Source organism: Corvus kubaryi, unplaced genomic scaffold, assembly GCF_017639235.1.
Source record: "Corvus kubaryi isolate FWS band 111438036 unplaced genomic scaffold, C.kubaryi_AGA036_p1.0 37341, whole genome shotgun sequence".
Taxonomy (NCBI): Eukaryota; Metazoa; Chordata; class Aves; order Passeriformes; family Corvidae; genus Corvus; species Corvus kubaryi.
Window position 1 is genome coordinate 742628 of NW_024581112.1, and position 25079 is coordinate 767706.

The 25079-nt window shown below is 48.5% G+C and overlaps 1 protein-coding gene across 2 annotated transcripts in view; it reads left to right on the forward strand.

Annotated features, from left to right (window-relative positions):
• Positions 1-25079, forward strand: part of CLPB (caseinolytic mitochondrial matrix peptidase chaperone subunit B) — a 74122-nt gene that overhangs the window by 23946 nt on the left and 25097 nt on the right. For both annotated transcript variants that reach the window (XM_042031453.1, XM_042031452.1), the window contains exons 4-6: positions 3511-3614; positions 7797-7925; positions 22221-22318. In XM_042031453.1, the coding sequence (XP_041887387.1) occupies positions 3511-3614; positions 7797-7925; positions 22221-22318 (331 nt within the window). The remainder of the gene's footprint in view (positions 1-3510; positions 3615-7796; positions 7926-22220; positions 22319-25079) is intronic.

Below are 25079 nucleotides of genomic sequence, written 5' to 3' on the forward strand. Positions count from 1 at the left end.
CCTGAGGATGAGACAGGGAAATTATGTCTCACTGGAACTTACTGAAGATCATGGGTCATCTCACACACTTGAAACAAGATCAAAACTACTTAGTGAACTGAGAGAAACTTCAGGCTCATTTAAGAGATTTGGGTGGTAGAGAGTGAGCACATCTGTGATGAGAGGCTGCTCTGGGCTTCATGGATTCCACTGCTGAGGTCTGTAAGTACGTGAGGTGATCCACCATCAAGAAAGATGTCAACCTGTTGGAGCAAGTACACAGGAAGCCATGGAGATGCTCCAGGGTCTGGAGACAGGCTGAGAGAGGTGGGGGTGTTCAGCCTGGAGAGAGGGCTCCAGGGAGAACTTAGAGCCCCTGCCAATGCCTAAAGGGGCTCCAAGAGAGCTGGAGAGGGACTTTGGACAAGGGCCTGGAGTGACAGGATTGAGGGGAATGACTTGAAAGTGACAGAGGGCTGGGTTAGATTGGATATTGGGAAGAAATTCTTCCTTGTGGGGATGGTGAGGCCCTGGCACAGACTACCCAGAGAAGCTGTGGCAGCCCCATTCCTGGAAATGTTCCAGGCTGGATTGGATGGAGCGTGGAGAAACCAAGGTCTAGCAGAAGGTGGTCTAGTGGAAGGTGTCCCTTCCCATGGCAATGGGGGTTGAAATGAGATGAGCTTTAAGGTCTCTTCTAACCCCAAGCGTTCCAGGTTTTTATGATCCCCAACCTTAGTGCCTGTTCTAAGCCATCAAATATCTAATTTGATCATGGCTGTGCAATTTGATCCATTCAAGAACCTCTGCATTGTAGCATGCTCTTGATGACTGAAAAGGGGAAGGGTCATAATTGGAAATTGCTGTTTGCAGAATAAGAGCCAGAACCTCTCAACCTAAATATTATGGAACAAATGACATTGTTGAAATATGGATTTAAATGAAATATGGATATAAATGGAGTACAGATGGAAATGAGCTCTGTATGCTCACAGGGATTGCCTGAAAGGAGAGTGGAGCCAGGTGGGGGTCAGTCTCTTCTCACAGGTAACAAGTGACAGGACAAGAGGAAACAGCCTCAAGTTGCACCAAGGGAAGTTTATGTTGGATATTGGGAAAATTTCTTCCCTAAAAGGGTTGTCCAGCTCTGGTGCAGTCTGCCTTGGGCAGCGGTGGAGTTCCCATTCCTGGAGGGACATGGGATGTAGTTTAGGGGAGAATGATGCCTAAGATTTTTAGCTTTTTATATTTTTCATATATTTGTAGCTTTGTAGATTGCTAAAGCATAGCTGTAGCTTCTAGTATTTTTCCTGTCTTTCCTCCCTACGTTTGGGTACAATAAGCTAACCTTATAAACACATTCCTAAATATTGTTTAGTCTTATTCCAAGAAGAGAACCGACTACAAGGAGGTTCTCTTTTCCAACCAGAATCTGGACCAGACTTGACAAAAGTGGGGCAAAAGCAACCTCTGGACTGCTTCCAGTGAAGCAAAACCCCAGGAATTATTACCTAACCAACTAACCTTTTAATTGGACAGTATATGATAAGTATACTAATCAACTAACCTTATAAAAATTGTAGAATTACTATACCATGTACAATTTTCACCATATTGTGTACCTGAAAGCTTTCAAGTAAAGGTTTTCTTTTATATTCACTCTAACATTGTTGGGAAGTTCTATTCTATTTTCTAGGCAACAGTGGGCTTGGCAGTTCTGGGGGAACAGTTGGACTCGATGATCTTAGAGAGTTTTTCTGACCTAACAATTCCATGATTCTGTCTCCTGCCCCCACCCCGCGTCCTGGTGCTGTGCTCACTAGAGGTGATTCTGTACATGGTGAGGAGCGCATCAGTGCCAGTAAGGAGCCGGCCTCTGTTGTACCATGCTCAAATAATAAAATCACCACCTTTGATTCTGCTAATGCATTTATAGGGTAAATGAGAGAGGAGCTTAAGTTAAATTCCAGATGTGACTTGACAAGCCACAGCCTGCAGGTACATGTCAGTCAGGCTGCGGCGCATATCGTTGTCAGCCTGTGAGCCATGTCACTGGTGATGAATGCTAACAAATGAGTTACTGTCTAGTTGTCATGAGAAGCCTGCACGCTGGAAAAAAATTTAAGAATTAACTGGCTTCAAGCTGCTTTCAGAAAGAGTGAGAAATCTAATTCTGGCCTGATGATTGTTTGGATTCAGAAGCACTGAGTGAGAATTTCCACACCAAAACCGCCTGGGCAGTGTGTCCCGTGTGTTCTGTCCTGCTGCAGCATGTTCATAATATGCAGTATTTGCTGGCAGCCCAAAATCCATGTACTGGACTGATCCCCAGCACCATGTGCAGCAGGGCAAGGGAGAAGATTCTGCCCCTCTGCTCCACTCTGATGAGACCCCAGCTGCAGAGCTGCATCTGGCTCTGGGGTCCAACATCAGAAGCTGCTGGATCAAGTCTAGTGGATGCTAAGGAGATGCTCCAAGGTCTGGAGCACGTCTGCTCTGGAGACAGTCTGGGAGAGCTGGGGTTGTTCAGCCTGGAGAAGGGAAGGCTTCAGGGACACCTTAGGGCCCCTTCCAGTGTCTAAAAGGGCTGTAAAGTTCAAGTCATAGAATCACAGAATCACAGGATTGTTTGGGCTGAATGGGTCTTAAAGCCCATGTCATTCCACCCCCTGCCATGGGCAGGGACACCTTCTGCTAGACCAGGTTCCTTCAAGCCCCATCCAGCCTGGCCTGGAACACTCCCAGGGATGGGACAGCCACAGCTTCTCTGGGCAACCTATGCCAGGGCCTCACCACCCTCACAGGGAAGTATTTCTTCCCAATATCCAATCTAACCCAGCCCTCTGTCAATGGGAAGCCATTCCCCCTTGTTCTGTCCTTCCAGGCCCTTGTCCAAAGTCCCTCTCCAGCTCTCTTGCAGCTCCTTTAGGCGCTGGCAGGGGCTCCAAGGTCTCCCTGGAGCCTTCACTTCTCCAGGCTGAACACTCCCAACTCTCTCAGCCTGTCTCCAGAGCAGAGGTGCTCCAGCCCTCTGATTATTTTCAGAGCCTCCTCTAGACTGCTTGCTGTAGAAGTTGTTTGCACTTCTTGTGGTAGGATGGCACCTTTAATATCAGAGGTTCAGGTGCTGTACATTGACTCCCAAAAGCAATGTAGTTTTGTGTCCTTTAATCTTCAGAATGTTACAATAATCTTCCTTTTTGCAGGGACAGGGGTGACCTTGAAGCCAAGGTCTGTGTCTAGGAACATGCCTTGTGCTAGGAGCATGTTCTGTGCGCATCTCCTCAGGAGGATTGCATATCTCTACAGTGTCACCCCTTCCTCCAGTGCCTCCCCATCTCATTCATTTTACCATATGCTGGTGGAGCTCTACTTGTCGAAATGTTCAGTTATGGTTGTGGGTTAACTTCCCTGGAATGTTAGCATTCCCAGGAATATTTGAGGAGGGCTTTCTGAGCACTTCTCAGTCTCTGAAGGGCTTCAATTCCTCATCTACTACTTCTGCCTTACTTTCCTTCTGTTTTGTGACAGTGTGGTAAAGGCTCTGCTCACAGCTAATGCAGATCCAAACCTTGGGGATGATTTCAGCAGTGTGTATGAGATTGCCAAAGAAAAAGGCCTCCATTCCTTGGAAGGTAAGATGGTTTGTGTGTAGCTACTGACATCTGCTTTTCAGGTCCCAAAATTTTGTTTCCTGATCTGACGTCATGGGATTTTTTGAGCTCATTTCATCTTCTTCTATTTAAATGCAAAGTAATTGATGGTACTTGGGTGAGTGTGTGTCTGAAGGGGAAAGAAAATTTATGTAGGTACTATATAGAAACAATAATTCAATTTACCAGAGATAAACTGGTTTTATATAGCCAGAGCATAATACAAAGTCATAGATAGGAATGTCATTCCATTGACTCACATGCAGCCATGTCTTGGGGAAGGAGAGGGGTTCAAGGCAGTGTATTCCACTGCATTCCTATTAAGCAGCCTTAATCCAGATCTTATGAGAAGCTGTGAAATGCAGAAGGACTTGGCCAATTGAAATAAAGCTGAATGATGTAAGTGGTTGCAGTGACTGCTGCTGGGTATGGGCAGGCATCAGTACCAGCTCTCATCCCCAGAAGCCTTTCCATGGAAACAAGGTCATTTTCTGCAGAGTCACATCATCTCATTATGGATATTCTTGGCAGATCTCAGGTTCCACTCTCACCCCTTCATTATCCTCATCACTGGGTTGTTGATGCAGACTCAGAATCATAGAATCATGGGATGGTTTGGGTGGGAAGGGACCTTTAAAGCCCATCCAGTCCAACCCCCTGCCATGGCATGAATGTGTTCCACTAGGCCAGGTTTCTCAGACACCTGCTTTGTTTATTCAGACCTATTTAAATTTCCCAGACTGTTTCTACTTTTTCTGACAATAAATGGTGGTAAAATTTTCTTGGGTTTGTGATTATCAGGATATGTCTGGATTCTTGGTGCCCAGCTGTGCGTTGGAGCAGCCAGCTGCATGTTCATTCTTCTGTTCCTCACACTGGCAGGAATGCTGGTAGAACTCAATCCCTCTGTCTTTCCTTTCCTATTCCAGAAGCCTTTTCCCCATCCAAACACTGTGCTGACAAGCACTGCCAACCTCACCTCTGAGCTAGCAGGCCACAGGATATTTCCCAGACATCTCCCTTGCCCTGCCAGAGCCCAGCGAGCCATTGGGGCTTGCATTCCCGAGTACAGCTACATTTGTGTGTGCCTGCACAGTGACTGCATTTGTGTGCTCTGACCTGCTTGGAAGTTAAACCTTGTCCCAGCTGCTCTGAGTGGAAAATGGAAGGAAGCCACACAGTTTGTCCAGAGCCTCACCCTGCACAGCAAGGTTTGCAGAGCCTGAGTCATAGAGTCATGGAATAGAATCATGGAATCATTTTGGTTGGAAAAGCCCTTCCAGACCATAGAGTCCAACCACTCTCCCAGCACTGCCAAGGCCACCATTAAACCGTCTCCAAGTGCCACATCCACATGACTTTTAAATCTCTCCAGAGATGGACACTCCAACACGGTCCTGGGCAGACGGTGCCAGGGCTTAACAACCCTTTCCATGAAGAAATTTTTCACAATATCCGTCCTGAACCTCCCCTGGCACAGCTTGAGCAGTTTACTCTTGTTCTGTCCCTTGTTTCCTGGGGGAAGAGCCTGACCCCCACCTGCCTCGGCTCTCCTGTCAGGGAGTTTTAGAGAGTGAGAAAGCCCCCCTGAGCTTCCTTTTCTCCAGGCTGAGCCCCCTCAGCTCCCTCAGCCACTCCTCACCAGACTCATGCTCCACACCGTTCCACAGCTCCATTGCCCTTCTCTGCACATGCTCCAGTGCCTCAATGTCCTTCTGGGAGTGAGGGACCCAAAACTGAGCCCAGGTGTGGCCTCAGCAGCACTGAGCACAGGGTCACTTCCCTCGTCCTGCAGCCACACCATGGATGCTGTTGAGACACAGTGACATTATCCATGGGCCTGTCTGTGCTTCTGGCTCAGTGCTGAGAGGCAAAAGCTCTGTGAAAACCTAATGAAGGTGTAATATTTGAACCTTTCATAAAGCACAGGTTGAGTTAAGAAAATGGAACAGTGAAGCGACAGCTTTGACAGGGCGTTATTCTGTATTTGTAAAAGCTCCCTGCTCTCATCCCTCACTGTGACCCACCCGTGCAGCAGACCTACTCCTTGATGGGAGAGAGAGCATACATAGATCACATCCCTATAGCAGGGAATGTAAAATGTATGAAACTACATTAAAAAATGAGCAATAGAATGCCAATACATAATGCATGTACATAGACTTTATTTAAGATAAAGTATATCAACCAAGAAAGTTAATTGTTTTTGTCTGCATTCATCCCTCTATAATGTTATATATTTTGGGGTGAAGAAAAGATAAGGACACTCCATGAGAAGTTGCATTAATTCTTTGGTTGACATGTTTTATTAAAAAGAATAAATTCAGTTGCGTTTTTAAAAAGAGAGAGAGAAACTGCCTTTGTTTTTTCCTTTTTTTTTTAGACATTTACATATTTCGTGTATAAATATTTTTTCATAAAAACATCCAAACAGAGAGGGTGTGCTCCACAACCACTGCACAAAATATATTACAGACATTTATATGGATGGCAGGAAGGGAGACAGAGGGCTGAAAATTTCCAGGCACCCAGTGATGGATGGTGGACGAGGCTTCCCCTGACGCTTTATTGAGTTTCCGATGATTATCTCTCTCAGAGACATTTTTTACAGATGACGGCCGAGCTGTCACAACGGACCATGGGGGAAAAAAACCAACAATAATAACACTTTAATCTCTTTACTGCACTGCTCCCTAGTATCTCAGATTCATCTTCCCTGACGCACGCAGTTCATTATCCTGCTCCTCCCTGGGTAGGAAATGACGACAAATAAATAAATATACATACTCACCCTGTGTGCTTGGAGAAAGGACCCAGGGAAGAAAAGGAGCCAGGGCATTAATTGATCTTCCTGGAGGGACTGTGGTTCATTAGTGGACTTGCTGGGCTTGGACAGCATCAGGTATTCATCACAGCATTTCTCTCTTCTGAACTTTTCAAATCTCCTGGAAATCTTTTGATGGCTCTTAGGAGGGACCGTGAAGAAGTCCCTGTGGCACACCCGTTTTCCAGCTCTGCTTGCTTTGCCGTAGCACAGAGTAAGGTGCTCAGAGCACTTGGAAGCTCTTCCTGTCCCTGAATCTGGGTCTGCTGAGTTTTGGGTACAGACCCTTTCACCAAGGAGCTGGACACACCTCCAGGAGCAGAATTTGGCCCACCAGGTGGGTAGTGTTCATTTGAATGGAGATAACACATGACAGTCCCACCATCACTCATGCTGCATGGGGCAGGGTATTTATGGGGCTTCCTCTGGGCAACCTGTGCCATTGCCTCACCACCCTCACAGGGAAGAATTTCTTCCCAATATTCAATCTTATCCTGCCCACCGTTAGTTTGAAGCCATTCCTACTTGTCCTGTCACTGTCTGCGCCTTTAAAAATTGACTCTCTCTTATTTTTTTTTGCTGGTGACTAAAGCAAAGAGTTTAAAATCCAGGTTTTCTAAAGCCTGATCCTTAGAACAGCTACAGGAGAGCAGAGGTGCTGTAGACCCTTCCTGCAAAGCTATGCTCTGCGACACATGGACTTGTGTGCTGGAGACTCCCAAAATCAGGAATTTGCTTGAAGGTCAAGCCATAGTGGAGCAGCATTCTTTCCTGTCGCAGTTTCCTTTCTGTTTGCTAAAATCATTATTTAGATTGGATATTGCGAAGAAATTCTGCCCTATGAGTGTGGCAAAGCCCTGGCACAGGTTGCCCGGAGAAGCTGTGGCTGCCCCATGCCTGGAAGTGCTGGATAGAGCTTGGAGCAGCCTGGTCTCTTGGAAGGTGTCTCTGCCAATGGCAGGGGGGTAGAACCAGATGAGGTTTGAGGTCCCTTCCGAGTCAAACCATCCTGTTATTCTACAATAAATGGTTGGGAAAAGGCTGAGGTATTTGCTCAGGTGTTCTCCACCCACCTCCTCCCCTGCCTGGGCACTGTGTAGGCAGTCACTGGGATACATGGAAACCATGTTGTCTTTATCTCTATTGCTGCTCAGTGGAGTGGGGACAATAGCCACCAGAAACCCCCAGTGGGGTCCTGGTCGTCCTAGAAAAAGACACGAAGCCCTTAAGAAGCTTCCTGCCTGGTAAGGGGTGGTGGGTCCATGCTTCTGCTGCACATCCAGATGAGCAGTTCTGTAGTTATCTCAATGAGCTGAGCTTTCACTCTTTGTCCCTTGCAGTCCTTGTCACCCGGGAGGATGACTTCAACAACCGTCTCAACATCCGAGCCAACTTCAAGGGCTGCACAGCTCTACACTATGCAGTTCTGGCTGATGACTACCTGACAGTCAAACTGCTGCTGGATGCAGGTGAGTTTTGTAGTTCCACCCAGCTCATGGGCCAGGAGCACTTCTGAGTCAGCCCATCCCACAGAACTGTCAGGTTCAGACACAGGCCACACACTCTCTGTCACTGTCACAATTTAGTGTGATTTGCTGTCTGCTTTCATCTCTTTACTTTTTGGTTTCTGTGTTCCCATTAATTTCCAGTGTTTTTTCTCATGTGCTTTTGGTGGCTCTTCTCACCTTAGTCATTGAGTTTTCCCTTTCTTCCTGCAGTTCAGCAGCCAGAGAATCATAGAATCCTGGAGTGGTTTGGGTTGGGAGGAACCTTGAAGATACTCCAATTCCAACCCCCTAGCATGGGCAGGGACACCTTCCACTGGACCTGGTTACTCCAAGCCACATCCAACCTGGCCTTGAACACTCCCAGGGATGGGACAGCCACAGCTTCTCTGGGCAACCTGTGCCAGGGCCTCACCACCCTCACAGGGAAGAATTTCTTCCCAATATCCAATCTAACCCAGCCCTCTGTCAATGGGAAGCCATTCCCCCTTGTTCTGTCCTTCCAGACCCTTGTCCAAAGTCCCTCTCCAGCTCTCTTGCAGCTCCTTTAAGCCCTGGCAGGAGCTCTAAGTTCTCCCTGGAGCCTTCTCCTCCAGGCTGAACACCTCCTGCTCTCTCAGCCTGTCTCCAGAGCAGAGGGATTTCAGCCCTTGGAGAGCTTCTGTGACCTCCTCTGGCCTTGCTCCAGCAGCTCCACACCCTTCTGATGTTGAGGGCCCCATAGCTGGACTGGGTGTCCAGATGCCCCCATTGGTCTCTGCTTAGATCATTTTCCTCTTGCAGTATTTACTCAGGTCACCTGTCATGTCCCTGATGTTCCTTTGTGGAATGGAAGAGTCCCTGCTGTGCCAGAAACAGATCTGTTCTGTGGACAAGGCACAGGATAGGTGCTGGTACCCAGGTAAAATTGTGGACGCTCAAGTACAGTTGGCACCAGGACAATGCAGCTCTTGTGAGAATTGGTAGGAATTAGCTTATGCAGTTACTGGTCCTCCTGGTTAAATCACAGGGCCCTTCTCCTTATGGAGCCTGCTTTGCTCTCATCTGTTGTATACTCACCTGGGCAGCCTGTTCAGTGCTCAACTGTCTTCATGGGGAAAAAGCTTATCAGCACTAGTGGAGTAGAATGAGATGCATTTAGCCAACACAATAGGAATATGCTGCCATGACAACGGTTTTTATATGTACCTTCCTGCTGCTCCTTCTGGGATGATATTTGTGACTGCTGTGCTGTTCTCCAGAGCTGGCATCTGCTTAGTGTGTACCTGCACCTGCGCAGTGCTTTTACCTTGTTCCTCAGACCACCAAGCTGGTTCATAGTTCTGGTCCATAGTTGTGACATCCTTTGTCCTCAGCATTCCTTCTCCTCCAGCAATTTCAACAGCTCTCCTCCCTGCGATATCCCCAAGGTCACCTGGAGATGAGCCAGCTGCAGCAATGCTGTGCCTGCCTCAGGTGTATGCTGCCAGCAGCCTCTGCCAGGTGGAACATCAAGTGGCCACCTTTCCCAGCCTGGCCCTGCCAGAGACAGGCTTACTAGGGTCTGGCTGGCCAGATGCTGATTCTTGCGAAAATTTGAGGAATGTTGTAGTCTTCGTGGTGTGGGCATCTCAGAAGTTAATTTTAGGGAAGCAGACAAGTATATAATGGTATGACGTGCTCACATAAGGCTCATTCCTTAAGAAAGCAGCTAAAAAGATGATGGAAAGTAGCATCTGTGGTGCAGATGGGATGAGGAAAAATAATTGTGGCAACACTGAACTTTGATACTCATCTGTACTATATGCTTATTATTTTTCACAAATAGAAAATAAGAGTGAAAGGGTGAGATTCTGTAGCACTGAACTCCAGGTGAGGGTTTCTCTGGGAGCCTTACAGATACCAGAACCCCAGCTTCTGGCCATAAATTAACCCAAAAATAAAGGAGCCAATGAAAGAAAATCTATTGCAAAGGGAGGGTTCCATGGGAATGCTTGCAGGGAAGAGAGCTGAAAAAGCAGGCAGCTGCTCAGGAAGCTGTGGGGATATGTGTAGATGGTGGCTGGGAATGCCTCAGACAAAAATACTGGCCCAAATTGGGTCCTGACGTAGAAGCCCCTCTCTGTGTTCGCAGCACATGTGGACATTGTGTGAACTTGGAATCTGGAATGGTCCCAGAGCATATGTCTGTCTGCATGTCTGTTTCATGGACCGACAGCATGTGCTCAGTGGTCACCTGGCCATGGGCACTGGCAGTCAGAAGGAACTGCTCCAACAAGACCTCTGGGATCCCACAGTTGTGGGCAGGGATGCCCACAGGAGGAGTGGAGTGGAGTGGAGTGGAGTGGAGTGGAGTGGAGTGGAGTGGGCTTTACCTGCTTGAGCAATGGGTTGTGAATGCACAGACCTGGAAGGGCTTTGCAGGAGAATGCAAGGGGCCCTGGGGTGTTACAGAGAGCACCCCAGGGCAGTGGGGTTGAAGTGCTGGAAGAGTCCCTGTCATAGCAATATTGGGAACAGATATGTGCAGACAGAGTCTGCACTTCTTGAGGCTGGAGAGTGTTTCACATATGTCATGGTGTGAATCATAGAATCACAGAATGGTTTGGACTAAACACCCTCAGCTCTCCCAGCCTGTCTCCAGAGCAAAGGAGCTTCAGCTGTCGAAGCACCTCTGTGGCCTCCTCTGGACTCACTCCAGCAGTTCCAGGTCCTTCTGATGTTGGACCCCAGAGCTGGAGGCAGCACTGCAGGTGGGGTCTCACCTGAGTAGGGCAGAATCATCTGGATAGCATTTTCTACAAAGATACCTGCTTCTCTTTTCTGCCTTGGAAAGCCTCCTTGCATGACACATATTATCAGTTGATTGTAAGTATCAAGGCAGCTCCTTGGTTATCCTAAGTACAGGTAAAAGATGGGTGCAAATAAGTGAAGTTGGCACTAAAGAATTTTTCCATCCTGAATAAATCATTGTAAGGAGTAAATCCATCTTATTTCTCCAATTGTGCCCTGCTTAGCTCTCTGAGTACTGTTCTAATCCAGGCCTCACTTCACAGAGGCAACTGTTCTTTTTGTTCCAGAGATGTTTCTGTATCTCTGTATCCTGGATCCACTGCCATCCCTGTGAGTGGCCCTTCCTCTGCCTGGTGCCCACAGAGAGTTCTTTGTTTGTAGCAAAGTGTCTCAGCTCAAAAGAACTCACTTGCATCTCAGAAAAAAAAGACAATCTGTGGGACTGTGTTTGTTTGGGTACAAATGGAAGGACTGTGTGAAATCAAAGTGAAAATTCAGAACTTAGCCAGAAAATGTGACACACACTCATCACTGTTCCATTCTTAATCCAGCCCCACAGAAATTCTTCTGGTTCCGTTTCAAGGGCCTACACCAAGAGTTCATTTCCAAGTGGAAGTCCTTGTCTTGCAGAGCATGTCCCAGTGCTCAGATCCTGGAGACAGCAACCCACCGGTGGGAATCTCCATTCGGTGATGGTGTGAAAGATCCCGTTGGAGCCCTGGTAGAACCCCAAGGCTGAGTTCACAGTGTTCCTCAGATTAATCCCTGTTCACCATCCACAATACCCACTTACCCTTTGCAGTCATGGTTAGGATGAGGATTTATGAGGGTTATTTGCTAAATGCAATAAGCTTCACCTTTCTGTCAAGTGGACTCTGAGCTGCTGGGGTGATAGCAGACCCTTTCCTGCCCTTTCAACAAGTTTTGATTTCCTGATGGGCACATGATAGGAGGATTTCATGGCATTCAGTGGGGGCATTCCCCTCCTCCCAGTTCCATGCAATAATAAAGCAGGGCATCCCTGCCTCCTTGTCTGTGTAATCTGGGATGAATATATGGCCAAGGGTCTTGGCGTGGAGATTGAACACCGTTCAGCCCTTTGTGAGGGTAATGTCCCTGTGCTGCCATTGACATCCGTGCACAGGGTGGCTCCTGGTTGTTGACATGGAACAGGCTCCCCTTGCTCCCTTCCTACACCTGCCTTTTACTAACTCTTCATTTAATCTCCCTCTAACTTCCCTCGATGGTACCCTGCCCTCAGGCCAAAGCCATTAACCGCCCAGCCCCTCTCTGCTCCAGCCACTTCCCTACCCCCCTGTTGTTTTTTAAGGGAAGCCCCCTGCACTTGCCCCTCACCCCATGTCCCTAGCCTTTTGTGGCCCATTCAGTGACTCGCTTGACCCCTCCAGGACCTTATAGCCCTGTGGTCAGCATGTGTGTGCCCAGCAGACCGCGAGACGAAGTGGCGGCTCTGTTGTCCTTTCGGGCAGTTGGTGACATTTCACAGTCCCCTGACCTGAGGCGACACCATAAATATCGGTGTTTGGGGAAGGGGTGGGTGAGCACTCGCATCCACAGAGTGCACCAGTTGCTACTGCAGGCACAATCGATTCCAGGGACTTTGTGTGTGGCTCGGAGGAAGGAAGGCAGGCAGGGTCACCAGCTTGCTGGTGACAAAAGTCTCCTTGTTTCAGAGGGAGCTTTTATTATGTCAGTATTTAAGTGAAATCAGCAGTATTAGAAGGTGCAGCTTTCTGGCAATGGCGTAACCCTGCCATGGAGCACAGCCAACATCAACCACCCTTCTACAAATGGACTGCTCCAGAACCTGTCTCTGAAGTGCAGGGAGACAGAGGAGCTCAGGCAGGCACTGATTCATGTGTCCAGAGCAAGTCATGGAGATTGTCCGAGGGCTGGAGCCCCTCTGCTCTGGAGACAGGCTGAGAGAGTTGGGAGTGTTCAGCCTGGAGAAGGGAAGTCTCCGGGGAGACGTTAGAGCCCCTGCCAGTGCCTAAAGGAGCTGCAAGAGAGCTGGAGAGGGACTCTGGATAAGTGCAGGACAAGAGAGGAACGGCTCCCCACTGACAGAGGGCAGGGTTAGATTGGATATTGAGAAGAAATTCTTGGCTGTGAGGGTGGTGAGGCCCTGGCACAGGTTGCCCAGAGAAGCTGTGACTGCCCCATCCCTGGAAATGTTCAAGGCCAGGTTGGATGGAGCTTGGAGCAACCAGGTCTAGTGGAAGGTGTCCCTGCCCATGGCAGTGGAGTGGAATGAGGTGGGCTTTAAGGTCTGTTCAGCCCAAACAATCTTGTGACTCTGTGATTCAGAGCTAGGGACAGCACTGCTGCTGCTCAGGGATTTGCTCTGCAGGTAAGTGACCCCTCTCCCAGCATGAGATACTGTTCCACTTTCACAGCCTTGTGCTGGGGGAAGAGTTGTCATAGCTGTGGTAACCTTTCAGTAAACTAAAATTACACTAGACAGAGCGCAGAAGAAGATGCTGCAGGATCTGTCTTAGGTTGGAGCTTACAAAATGCAAAATCAGAATATTGTGAGCACTTCCTTCTGTATACACCTGAGAAACTAGGCACAGGAAGAAGCGTAGAAGTGAGGTTTTCCCTGGTGCTCAGCTGCTATTTTTCTTGGATCTCAAAATTCATTTCCAGGTGCTTTTCCAAGGTGTGTTTGGTGTGCGTGTGTGTCCATGCAGCAAGGGATTGTCTGAACTGTCATCTGCTGATATGTGGAAGTGTTATTTTCACACGGTTGTGTGGCAGTACACTACTCTGCTTCTGCACATAAGTGGGTAGGGGCTTCTATTTCCTATTCTTGCCTAAAAGAACAGTTCCTTCCCTCAGAGTCTGACCCATGCCAGTTGGTGGGACTTCCCCTTTCTCTGTCCCCACTGCAGAAACCAACACATGCCCTCCTGCCAAACCTGAGCAGGCTCCATATGTGTCCCATTCTCCCCAGTGCTCTCCTCATCCCTGACTGCCCTGCTTTCTACTTCCCATCTTCAGAAATCATCCTCTCTGCTCCCAGCTCCTCCTAGAGCCATCACACAGGCTGACCAGGCTGTTACTGCATTGGAAATGTGTAGATGCTAAAAGAGCTAGCAGAGAGATTTTCCTGTTTTTTACAGCCGCTTGTGAAAGTCTCCTTTCTCACACAAACTAGCTGGGAAAACAGTTTGAAGTTTTGTAAACTATCTCACATGTGCACAAGCTGTTTTGTGTTTTGTTTTCCACACTGGGAAAAATATTTTGGAAATGGCTGTTATGCTGTTCAGCCAATCGCTCTGGGAGGCGGATGGTCAAGCACCCAGTAGTGTTATGACACTCTTGCAAACAAAGCTATATAAGCTGATTTATATAATTAAATATAGCCACTTCTGGCCTTTGAACCCAATCCTGGACGGTGTTGTTCTTGGTGCAACAGCAACAGAAATGCCTCCTGCAATACATCCTTAGTGGAATCACAGGATCACAAAATGGTTTGGGTTGTAAGAGACCTTAAAGCTCATGTCATTCCACTGCACTGCCATGGGCAGGGACACCTTCCACTAGACCTGGTTGCTCCAAGCCCCATCCAACCAGGCCTTGAACATTTCCAGGGATAGGGCAGTCACAGCTTCTCTGGGCAACCTGTGCCAGGGCCTCAACACGCTCACAGCCAAGAATTTCTTCCTACTACCCAATCTAACCCTGCTGTCTGTCAATGGGAAGCCATTCTGCCTTGTTCTGTCACTCCTTGCCCTTGTCCAAAGGTCCTCTTCAGCAATCTTCGAGTCCCTCATCTCTAATTAGATGGGAAAGAGAAGGAGGAAGAAACAAACATATATTTGTGAAAACATTTTAGCTGAAGCTGCAATAACCTGGTCTGCTGAACTCAATTTGCTGGTAAATTTAGCCCAGTGCATTTGTTCATAATGTTGCGCACTCCTCTCCTCAGTGCAATGTAATTGCAGGTCTTGTGACTAGGGTGAGTGATGGGTAAACAGATTATGGAGCCAGCATTGCAAGGGATGGGCTTTGGACATCAGAAAGCAAAAGTGCTTATAGTATTCTCTGGAAAAATCAGGTTCTAATTGGGCTTTTCTAACCCAATTAATTTCTAATTAATTACTGCATAATACGTCTTGGAGTGTTTTCTGTTGCATCCCAGATGAAAAGGGTCCTTTCTTCAAGAGGGAGAGTAAAGGATATCCCCAGAGTAGTGGGCTTTCAGGTCCCCAGCAGCCAGTTCCTGGTGACAGAGAAGAGATACCTTTGGTTTTAACACATCTGAGAAAGTGACATTGAGGTCTTGCTGCAGTCAGCAGTTACCAGAGTAAACACGCGCTCAGGGCAGAACTCCTCCCTCTCTACAACTCCCTGAGAGGAGGGTGGAGCCAGGTGGGGATCAGGCTCTTCTCCCAGGTGACAAGCAACAGGATGCGAGGAAACTGCCTCAAGTTGTGCCAGGGGAGGTTTCCTCATAAAGTTTGTCCAGCACTGGCACAGGCTGCCCAGGGCAGTGTTGGAGTCCCCATCCCTGGAGGGATTTAAAAGCCTTGTGGATGTGGCACTTGGGGACATGGGTTAGTGGTGGCCTTGGCAGTGCTGGGGGAGTGGTTGGACTCTATGGTCTGGCGGGGCTTTTCCAACCCAGAAAATTCTGTGAAACTATTCTATGACTCTATGACTCAGGCTCTACAAACCACGCTGTGCAGACCAAGGCTCTGCACAACCTGTGTGGCTTCCTCCCATTTTTCCTTTAGAGTAGCTGGGACAAGGTTTAGCTTGCAAGCAGGTCAGAGCATACAAATGCAGCCACTGTGGATGCAGCTGTCCCCAGGAATGTCCCAGCAGCTGGCTGGGCCCTTTTTGGTGAGTCCAGGCATGGTAGCTGTCCTGGGTGGTCTGCTGTGTAGGTTTGCTGCCCAGGCCAGCTGTCATGCCAGAGTGCCTGACTGTCTCTCTCTCTCTCCATGCTCATATTTACAAGGGAATGTGATAAATTCCGTATTGATTCCTTCTGTTGCACTGTAAATTTTGCAAAAGATGATTAAATAGTGCAATAGCATCTGTGAGTGCCGAGGCTCAATATGTTCTGGGCCGGCGTATCGATCCTTCGTCTGACCACAGCCAGTTCCACTCCCCACCATGCCAGACCAGTAATTAAAATCCTATGAAACTGGGATTTACAAACCAATCATCTCCCAGCATCGAGGCATCCAGCATCCCGCTGTAGTGAGAGTAATAAGAGTCCAAAGTGCCAGCACATTTCTGTATGTGTTGGAGCACTTAGGAGTAATTTTCCCTTAGGGCAGGGGAGTAAATAGATCCCTCTTGAGGTGTTTCTGGGGACAAACTTGACAGTGACATCATATTTGGCATGAACTTAAGAGCTCTGCACACATGGGTATAGGGAGAGAGGGTGATGGATATATGGGAAGAGTATGATTCTGTAGTTTCCTCTCTTACCTTACAAAACAAGAGTCCAGAGTCAGGTGGATTATTTTCACACACAGTTGTCAAGTAGGCATAGACCAACTTACACTCAGGCTCCAGTAAAGCTACAGTGAAAGGTGCACACATTCAAAACATTCATTCACTCATTCTTTCCCTACTTCTGTTGCAACTTTCCCATTTGCTGTAGAATCAGAGCACAGTTTTGGGTTGGAAGCAACCTTCAGGCTCATCTTGTTACAAATCCTTGCCATGGATGGGGATACCTCTCACTAGATCAGGTTGCTCCAAGTCCTTTCCAGCCTGGCCTTGATCTCTATCACTTATGGAAACTCACCCCCTTAGGCTGACTTCCAGCTTCTGATAAGGCTCAGAGGTCCTAGCTTTAATTCCTAAAGCAGGGGCTTCTTTTAAATCCTTTATTACCTGTGGGTTTTTTTTACATTTCACTTGCCAGACCAAACACTTTATTGTGTTTTCTTCATCTCCCCTGGGCTTGGAAGGATGATGGTATGGTTTATTCCTAAGATCCTAACTCTTCTTATGATAAGGACTTTAATAAATATCACAAGTTTCTTCAGTCTTTAACATCCATGTTTCTGACAGTTACCTGCTGCTTTGTTTCTAGCAAGATCCGTGTTTTTCCCTTGTGGAACAAAGTTCCTTGACCATGGATTCTTTGCTGGATTTTCTGGTGAGGAAGTTTGGCATGAACATGTGTCCCATTGCAGTGTGGTGCTTAGGAGCTGAGGTTTGGAGAAAGCCTTTTGCTTTGTCCAAAGCGGAATTAAGGCTTGTGCCTTGTCTTGGGAGCTTTCTGCCTGCCAGAGCTCTTAGTCTCTGGTTTTTGCCAGTTTAACAATTTATTGGTGTTGTGCTCTTTACCCTTGCAGTCCCCGGGCTAGTTTTCAGTGTGTTGCAGTGCCCTTCAATCTCTCAGAGGGGTGAACCTTGTGCTGTATTTTCCCTGTTCGGTCAGGGCATTTCATTCTGTACAAATCCTGTGTCACTGGCTCATACAATTGCTTTTCTTACCTTCTTTTTGTTTCCAGTCTTTAATACCTGACCTCACCACTCTACCAGTGGAGCTCAGTCCTTACCTGCAGTCCCGCTTACATGCTGCTCAGACCAGCCTCCTCCTCTTCCTCTGTTCCAGCTTGCACATCCTGGTCCTGAACATTACGCATTACTGTTGTATTTGTCCAAGTACTTAAAGATTTGTGTTCAGTCTGGTTCACAAGGTTTGGCAGCACTGGTTAAGCTGCACCTCCAAGAGGACCTCTCCTTGCTGGTTGTTACGTGCCCTTGTCAGCATCTGACCTTCATCTCAGAGCTCTGGGTGTTGCTTTTCCATGTAAACTCTACTCCAGAAACATGTAATTCTTAGTTAAGTCTAAATCCTTCCTTCATAGAATCACAGAATGATTTGGATTGGAAGGGACCTTAAGCTCATCTGATTCCAACTCCCTGCCATGGGCAGGGACACCTTCCACTACACCAGGTTGTTCTAAGCCCCATCCAACCTGGCTGGACAAACTTAGGTTGGAAAGGCTTCTTGTTCTTTGAGAGTGAGACCACTGGACCAAGGGAGCACAGATCCTGCTCCCCTAGAGCTCTGTGAGAGCTGCTGCCAGCCCAGGGCTGTGCATTAGGCAGCACTTGATGTGGTGGAACTGGAGCTGGTGCAGGTGAAATGTGTGTGCCCAGGTAGACAATAAGACCAAGGACATCTTGATTTGTGTCACCAGTAGTGTGGCCAACAGGACCAGGACAGTGACTGATCCCTGTACTGGGCACTGGTGAGATCGCACCTCAAATCTTGGGGTCAGTGTTGTGCCCCTCACAGGAGGAAAGAAGTTCAGAGGGACCTTCTCACTCTCTACTGCTACTTGAAAAGAGGTTGTAGCCAGGTTCTCCCAGGCAACAAGTGACAGGACAAGAAGAAACAGCCTTACATTGCACCAGGGGAAGTTTAGGTTGAGTATTAGAGAAAATTCCTTCCCTGAAAGTGTTGTCCAGCCCTGGCGCAGGATGCCCAGGGCAGTGTTGGAGTCCCCATCCCTGGAGGGATTTAACAGATGTGTAGATGTGGCACATGGGGACATCCTGGTCTGGGGTCATGGCCATGCAATGTGTCCACTTCCAGCATCCTCAGCAGCAACCACCATGGGCTTTGGCACTTCCAGGCTCCTCTTTCTGGGATTTAGTTCCCTTCAACAGAAAAATTAGTTTATTTCCCGCCCAATTCCGGGATATTGGATCCAGCAGAATCTGCTGCAGGGAAAGGGATGCTCCCCAAGTCCCCCCAGTGTGCTGGAGCACAGGATGGGTCCAAGATGGTGACCTAGCAGAAGGGGTGTTCACAGAGCCTGCTGAAAGATCTTGAGGTACTCCTGGGTGCAGTGCCATGACGAGCAGAGAGAAGTGCCCTCAGGTTCATCCCTTCTGCCTGTGCCCAGGCCTGTACCTGTCCTGCCCAGGACCCTCCACTCAGGACAGACTTGATGCTGGGGTGTTATATTGGAGAAAATGGCTTTGTACTGGTTCAATGGCTTTATACTGGGGAAAATGGCATCCCTATTCATGGCAAGAGGGCTGGAAATAAGTGGTCTTTATGGTCCGTTTGGACTCAAACCAGTCAGTGATTCTGTGATTCTATGAATGGTTTTATAGTGGGGAGAATTACTTCATGCTGGGAGAATAGTTTTATACTAGGGAGAGTGGCTTAATGCAATGGCTGTATTATATAGGTGGGGATTGATATCTTCTCCCAGGTAACAAGTGATAGACAGGACAAGAGGCAATGGCCTCAAGTTGTGCCAGGGGAGGTTTAGGTTAGATATGGGGAAAATTCCTTTCCTGAAAGGGTTGTCCAGCCATGGCACAGGCTGCCCAGGGCAATGGGGGAGTCTCCATCCCTGAAGGGATTTAAAAGCTGTGTAGTTGTGGCACTTGGGTTAGTGGTGGCCTTGGCAGTGCTGGGGGAGTGGTTGGACTCAATGGTCTCAGAGGGCTTTTCATACCTAAAATGTTCTGTGATTCTGTCCTTGTCAAATGGCTTTATACTGGGAGAATGGCTTTCCCTGACTTTCCTAACTGAAGCACTGCTGTTTTCTGTGCTGGAGACTTGCCCAAGCACTTGGTTGCCACCTCCACCATACTGTACCTTCTGGACACCAAAGAAGGAAGAAAAGAGACGTTGAACGTTTTGGGGTCTTGTCTTTTCGTACCACAGATCACCACAGGCCACTGCTGCTGCCCATCTCATTTGCAGGCAGGACCTTCGGAGGGGCACCGGGATAGGGACTGTCTCATGCCAGTTCTCTGTCCCCACACCCACTCCTGAGAGCAGCTCAGGACCCAAACAGTCAGCTGAAGGCTACCTGTGGGTATGCCTGGGAGCAGGAGTTTTCACACCATCTGGCTGGGCTATGAAACAAGGTCCTCAAGAGTGGTTTCCTTGTCCCAGTGCTCAGGGCTTTCTCAAGCTGTGATCTGTCCGATCTTCAGAGCAATGTCATTCTCTGGTTGTCCATGTGAGGCTCCAATGCCACTGTGTGCCCTGTCCTGTTAGAAGTGTGAACCTTGTTTTGGCTGCAGCAGGCTCAGATCTGCTGCTCTTTTGCCCTGGCAGGATGGAGTGACAGGAGCAGGGTCTCGGGGCTGCTGAGGACACAGGAAGCATTACTGGGATGTTCCTCCAAGTTCTGTCTGTGCCCTTTGGCATTCTCCTTTCCCTCCTGCCATCTCTCTCTCCTCTTGCCGTCCCCATCCCTATCCTGACAGCAGTGGGGGACCCAAGTACCAGGGTCCGCTGCATCACCAGCTCTATTGACAGTTATCCAGAATCTGAAGGAATTCAAGACAAATTGTTAAGAGGATGGAGTTAATAAAATTTGAAAAATCGAGGCCTGTCACTCCACTAAACTTTTTTCGATCCCACTGACAGAAACATATTTCCCCAATGAGTGACCTTCTGCAGCTGCTGCAGCACTACAACACTGGGCGGGTGAAGGGAGAGAACCCCCACGCTATTTATCAAATATTATCAGCCGGGGCCTTCTAATATGAGCATGGAGGGTGGGAGGAGGCAATGGGCTTGCACAGCCTGAGGTGCTGCCCAGGTGTCCATCTCCAGCTACAGACAGCGAGTGGGAGGTGACAAATTGCCTTCTATTAAGTCGTGGAAGGTTGACGTCCCCTTGGATACTGCTGCAGCCTGTGGCACAGGGTGGGAGAGGGCAGGAGAGGAGGTGGGGATGTGGAGTGGGGTCAGCCGGGGCGCTGACAGACCGGTGGCCCTTTTACCTTCTATTAGCAAGCCAAGTGATACTGTTATTTATGGCAGCATAATATTTTATTGCTGCCGGTACTCGAGGTTGGAATCGACCAGTTATAGGAGTCGGGTTCTATCAATTATTGCAGCAATTAGTCAAGTCGTCAAAGCCATTAACAGGGGGATTAGGCCAATATTGGAGAGCCATTATTGATAGATCCAGGGCAAAGCCAAACAAACCCTCCATCAGAAATGAGAGCAGGCCTAGCCTCGAGGATGTCATCATTTGGAGAAGTCAGGAACATGCCCCACTGCTCACTGCACAGACCCAGGTGGGTTTTGGCGGGGGGGGGGGGGGTGCCCCATGGGAGCAGTGTCTCTTTAACATATATGGAGCAGCCGGCCCCAGCAGTATGTAATCTCACCTGTCTTGATCATATTCTTTATTTGTCAAGACAAGGCTTGCCATAGAAATTAGTCTGTGTCGAATGTTTATGGAGCACATTTTTCATTCTGTAAGCAAATATAGTTCCCTGATGCCAGTGCCTAGGAATGGCTAATCTCTCTGGCTCCGCTCCCACAGACTCCCCTTACTTCATTCATCTATACTGATTGCTGCTCACTGTTACTGAGCACTCCTGGTGCTTTGCGCTGTCTCATGGCACAGGAGCAGTTTGGCCTGCCTCTGCCAAGGTACTTGTCTCACTCCCATGTTTACATCAGGATCACAGAATTGTTCAGGGTGGAAGTGACACCAGTGAAGTCATCTGGACCAAGTGCCCTGTGCACACAGGAGCACATTGCACAGAATTGCAGTGGAAGGATTGGGGTGGAAGACATCCCGGACCTGCTGAGCACAGTTTTGGGCTCTTCCTCCACCAGGCTGCTTTCCAAGGCTTGATAACTGGTGGGATGGTCAATTTCAGCACCAGTTTTGGGGGTTTGGAACCAATTTGAAGGTTCATTCTCCGGGTTAGGAGTTGTTGTGGGGTCATGGAGTGCACCAGTGTTAGTGACAAATCTCTGCCTTGGAGAGAGCTCCTGAGATGCTGAGAGTCAGAGATGAATCCCAAGGCCTTGTTTGCCCCTCTGGCTATTGCCCATTATCCCTGTCTGCTGGTATCACCAAGTTTCCCTCCATATACTTCTCATCACTGCAACTGGACCAGTTTGACATAGAATGCTCTTCTGCAATCCAGTGTATCTTGGAGGGAGAGCTCTCTCTGTGTGCGTGTGTTTCTGTGGGGTGCCCATCTGACTCACTCCACTTCAGTCCTTGGGATTTGTTTGGGTTTTTTTTAATTAAACTCCACGGAAGGGTGTGGTTTCCCTCAAGAAGTGCTCCAGGGACTCAGTGGGGCAGCTGGCCTGCAGGCAACAGCCAGCACCAGCTTCAGCTCCAGCTTCAGCTCCAGCTTGCACAGGCAGTGTGTCCAGTTGAAGCTGTAATGGTCCCATGTGGCTCCCACAGGACTGAGAGTGGGTGCTTTTGTGAGACTGTATTTCCTTCTGGTGACCATGTGCTCTCATCCCCCCTCAGCAGCTCTTCCCTGACAAGCCAGTTGTTAGCAGTGACAATCCCTCTTCTCCCTCCCTGGAGACCCGCACTTGTAACCACTGGTTGTACATTCTCTCTTTCTGATTCAGACACCCTCCAGAGAAAACGTTAGGAGGGGACACAGACAGGATGTGCTTCTTGCTCCTTCTGCCCTAAGACTGAACTCTGAGCTCCTCATCTTACTCATTTCTTGTGCCATCAGGTGCCAATCCCCTGCAGAAGAATGAAATGGGACACACACCGCTGGATTACGCCCGTGAAGGGGAAGTCATGAACCTTCTGAGAGCGTCAGAGGTAAAGGTGAGCCTGAGATTCTGGCCAATTTGGATTTCCTTTCCCACTACAAGAACAATTTTAAAAGAGATGTCATGTGGATGTGGCATGTGGCATGGATTAGTGGTGGCCTTGGCAGTGCTGGGTGAGCAGTTGGACTCGATGATCTGAATAGCTCTTTTCCAACCCAAATCATTCTATGATTTTATGGTGCAAGTGATGGAAGACCACCTTAGCACCCCTACAGCTTCATTCTTTTCCAAAAGAAGTCTGTAAAAATTAACGACATGATGCATAAGAAAAAAAACCCACTTCTGTAGTATTTTAACTGTGGCTGTGGCTGTGCCCTCATCTTCCAAGTTACCATTTCTCACTCAGGAGTGACCTGCCCAGGACCAGTAATGCTGCTCTGTAACCCCTGGATTCAGCAAAATCCAGAGCCTGTTTTTACTGTATTTTCTGAAATTCTCTGTCAAACAAGCAGGGCTGAGAATCCAGAGTCCAGCTGTGGCCTGGGATCCAGTGTGTTCGTGTGCACCAGTCTAAGGCAAAAGACACCCATTTCCATGGTGGGGTCTCATCCCGTCAGCCTCACTGTCTCCTCGAGCAGCTGGAGCACACCGTGTCCCATTTGCTTTAAAGAAGGAAAAGAAACATATTTGCCATCGTGGTTCCAATAAAAATGCCAGGAATCAGTACATTTGCAGAGCAGTGGGCTATTAGATAATGAGGGATCTGCAGCTAGATTTCAGGGATATTTTAGTTTAAAATTCCTGGGCAGAGGCCTTGTTTGGTGAATTATCAATCAGTAGGAGAGGCCATCGCAGCAGTGATGAGTGATGCCTCATCCCTGGAAGTGTTCAAGGCCTGATTAGATGGGGTTTGGAGCAAGCTGGTCTGGTGGAAGGTATCTCTGTCCGTGGCAGGGGTTGGAACTGGGTGAGTTTTAAGGTCGCTTTCAACCCAAACCCTTCTGTGATGCTTTGTGAGCATCATCTCTCCAAGCAGCGCAGATCAGCTAGGGCAGGGGACTCCCTGCATCCCAGAGAAGGGGCATTCCCTTGTCACCAGACCGCAAGAGCAGGAGCTGAGGCACAAGGGGACCAGGTTTGTTCCTGGCTGCAAAGTTCCTCTGACATTGTGCACCTCAGTGTTTTTTCTATGGGTTTGGAATTTAAACTTGCATGCCATAAACCTGAGGTTAAGAACTTACCCACAAGTGGAGGATGAAGGTAATTAAAACTGTGTCAATTACTGCACTTAGGAGGTATTACCATGAACTAAACCCACCAGGTGTCAACTGCTGCACTCTCTGTGCTCACCTCTGAAAGTCATTGCTCAGACAGGACTTCAAAACCTCATTCCCCAGCGCTAAACCTCGGTCCTAAGTAGGGACAGAGTGATCTTTCCTCTGGGGCTCTCCATACTCCTTCCTGGCAAAGGAAATGCTGCCATGGCTGTCCTCTGTGGCCCTGATGGCTGCTTTTGTAGCCGGCAGCACTATGTGGTCACTTGGGCAGTTCTGAGAGCAGGTTTTCATAAACTCATGAAGGAAGGAACATTAAAGCTCATCCCATTCCACCCCACTGCCATCGGCAGGGACACCTTCCACTAGACCAGCTTGCTCCAAACTCCATCCAACCTGGCCTTGAACACTTCCAGGGATGGCACAGCCACAGCTTCTCTGGGCAGTCTGTGCCAGGGTCTCACCACCCTCACAGGGAAGAATTTCTTCTCAATATCCCATCTAACTCTGCCAAGCCATCCCCCCTTAACCTATTTCTCCAGGCCCTTGTCCAAAGTCCCTCTCCAGCTCTCTTGCAGCCCCTTCAGGCCCTGGCAAGGGCTCTAAGGTCTCCCCAGAGCCTTCCCTTCTTCAGGTATACACCCCTAACTCTCAGCCTGTCTCCAGAGCAGAGGCGATCCAGCCCTTGGAGTACCTCCGTGTTCATCATCTTCATTATCCATTATCCCTCCGGCATCCCTCCCAAGTATGGTTGCATTTATGGGAAAACACTCCAAGGGAGGAGGTCCATGAGCACAACACCAGCAGAACCAACCCTTGGCATAAAACCTGCAAAGGGTGACAGTGTCTTCCACCTTACAGGAAAAAGAATTTGAAAGATTAAAGGAAAGCAGGATATAAACTGATCAGCTCAGAAGATGTCAGGGACATGAGCTGTGACAGCTTTGTGGAGGTCTGGAGAGGGGTTCTTCCATAGGAAGGGCAAAATAAATCCTGAGGTAAGTCTTGCAGGTTTAAAGAAAGGTTAAAATGAGCTTTCACTGCCCCAAACTCCACATAGAAGGTTGTGCCCAGATTAACCAACAGCCAGTTTGCAAATAACCAGAAGAGACATTTTTCTCATGAAATATGCTTAAGTCAGCAACCTGAGGATGTTCAGGATGGGAAAAGAAGCATGTGAGTCACAGCTGGAGGCTTGTTTTCTTGGAAAAGTCTATCAAAGGTGACTCACTGGGATGAAGCACACCAGTTCCTGGTCAGGAGGTCTCACACTGCTGCTTCCAGAAGGGGGTTAGGGAAAGGGCAACTGTGTGCTCTTCCTGGCTGAAGTATTCCTTAAAAATCCTTCAGCAGACAGTGATGGAGACAGGGGAGGTCACCAGATGGGTCTGACAGGGTGCAAAGAGGAGCTGAATGGCAAAGATAGATTTGCAAGAGCCAAGCTCAGTCCAGAGGCTGCTACCCCTCCAGTGACAGAGGAAAGACACCAGTTTCAAGGGCTTTTCCCTCCCTTTTAGTCATAGATACACGAGTGCTTATTTA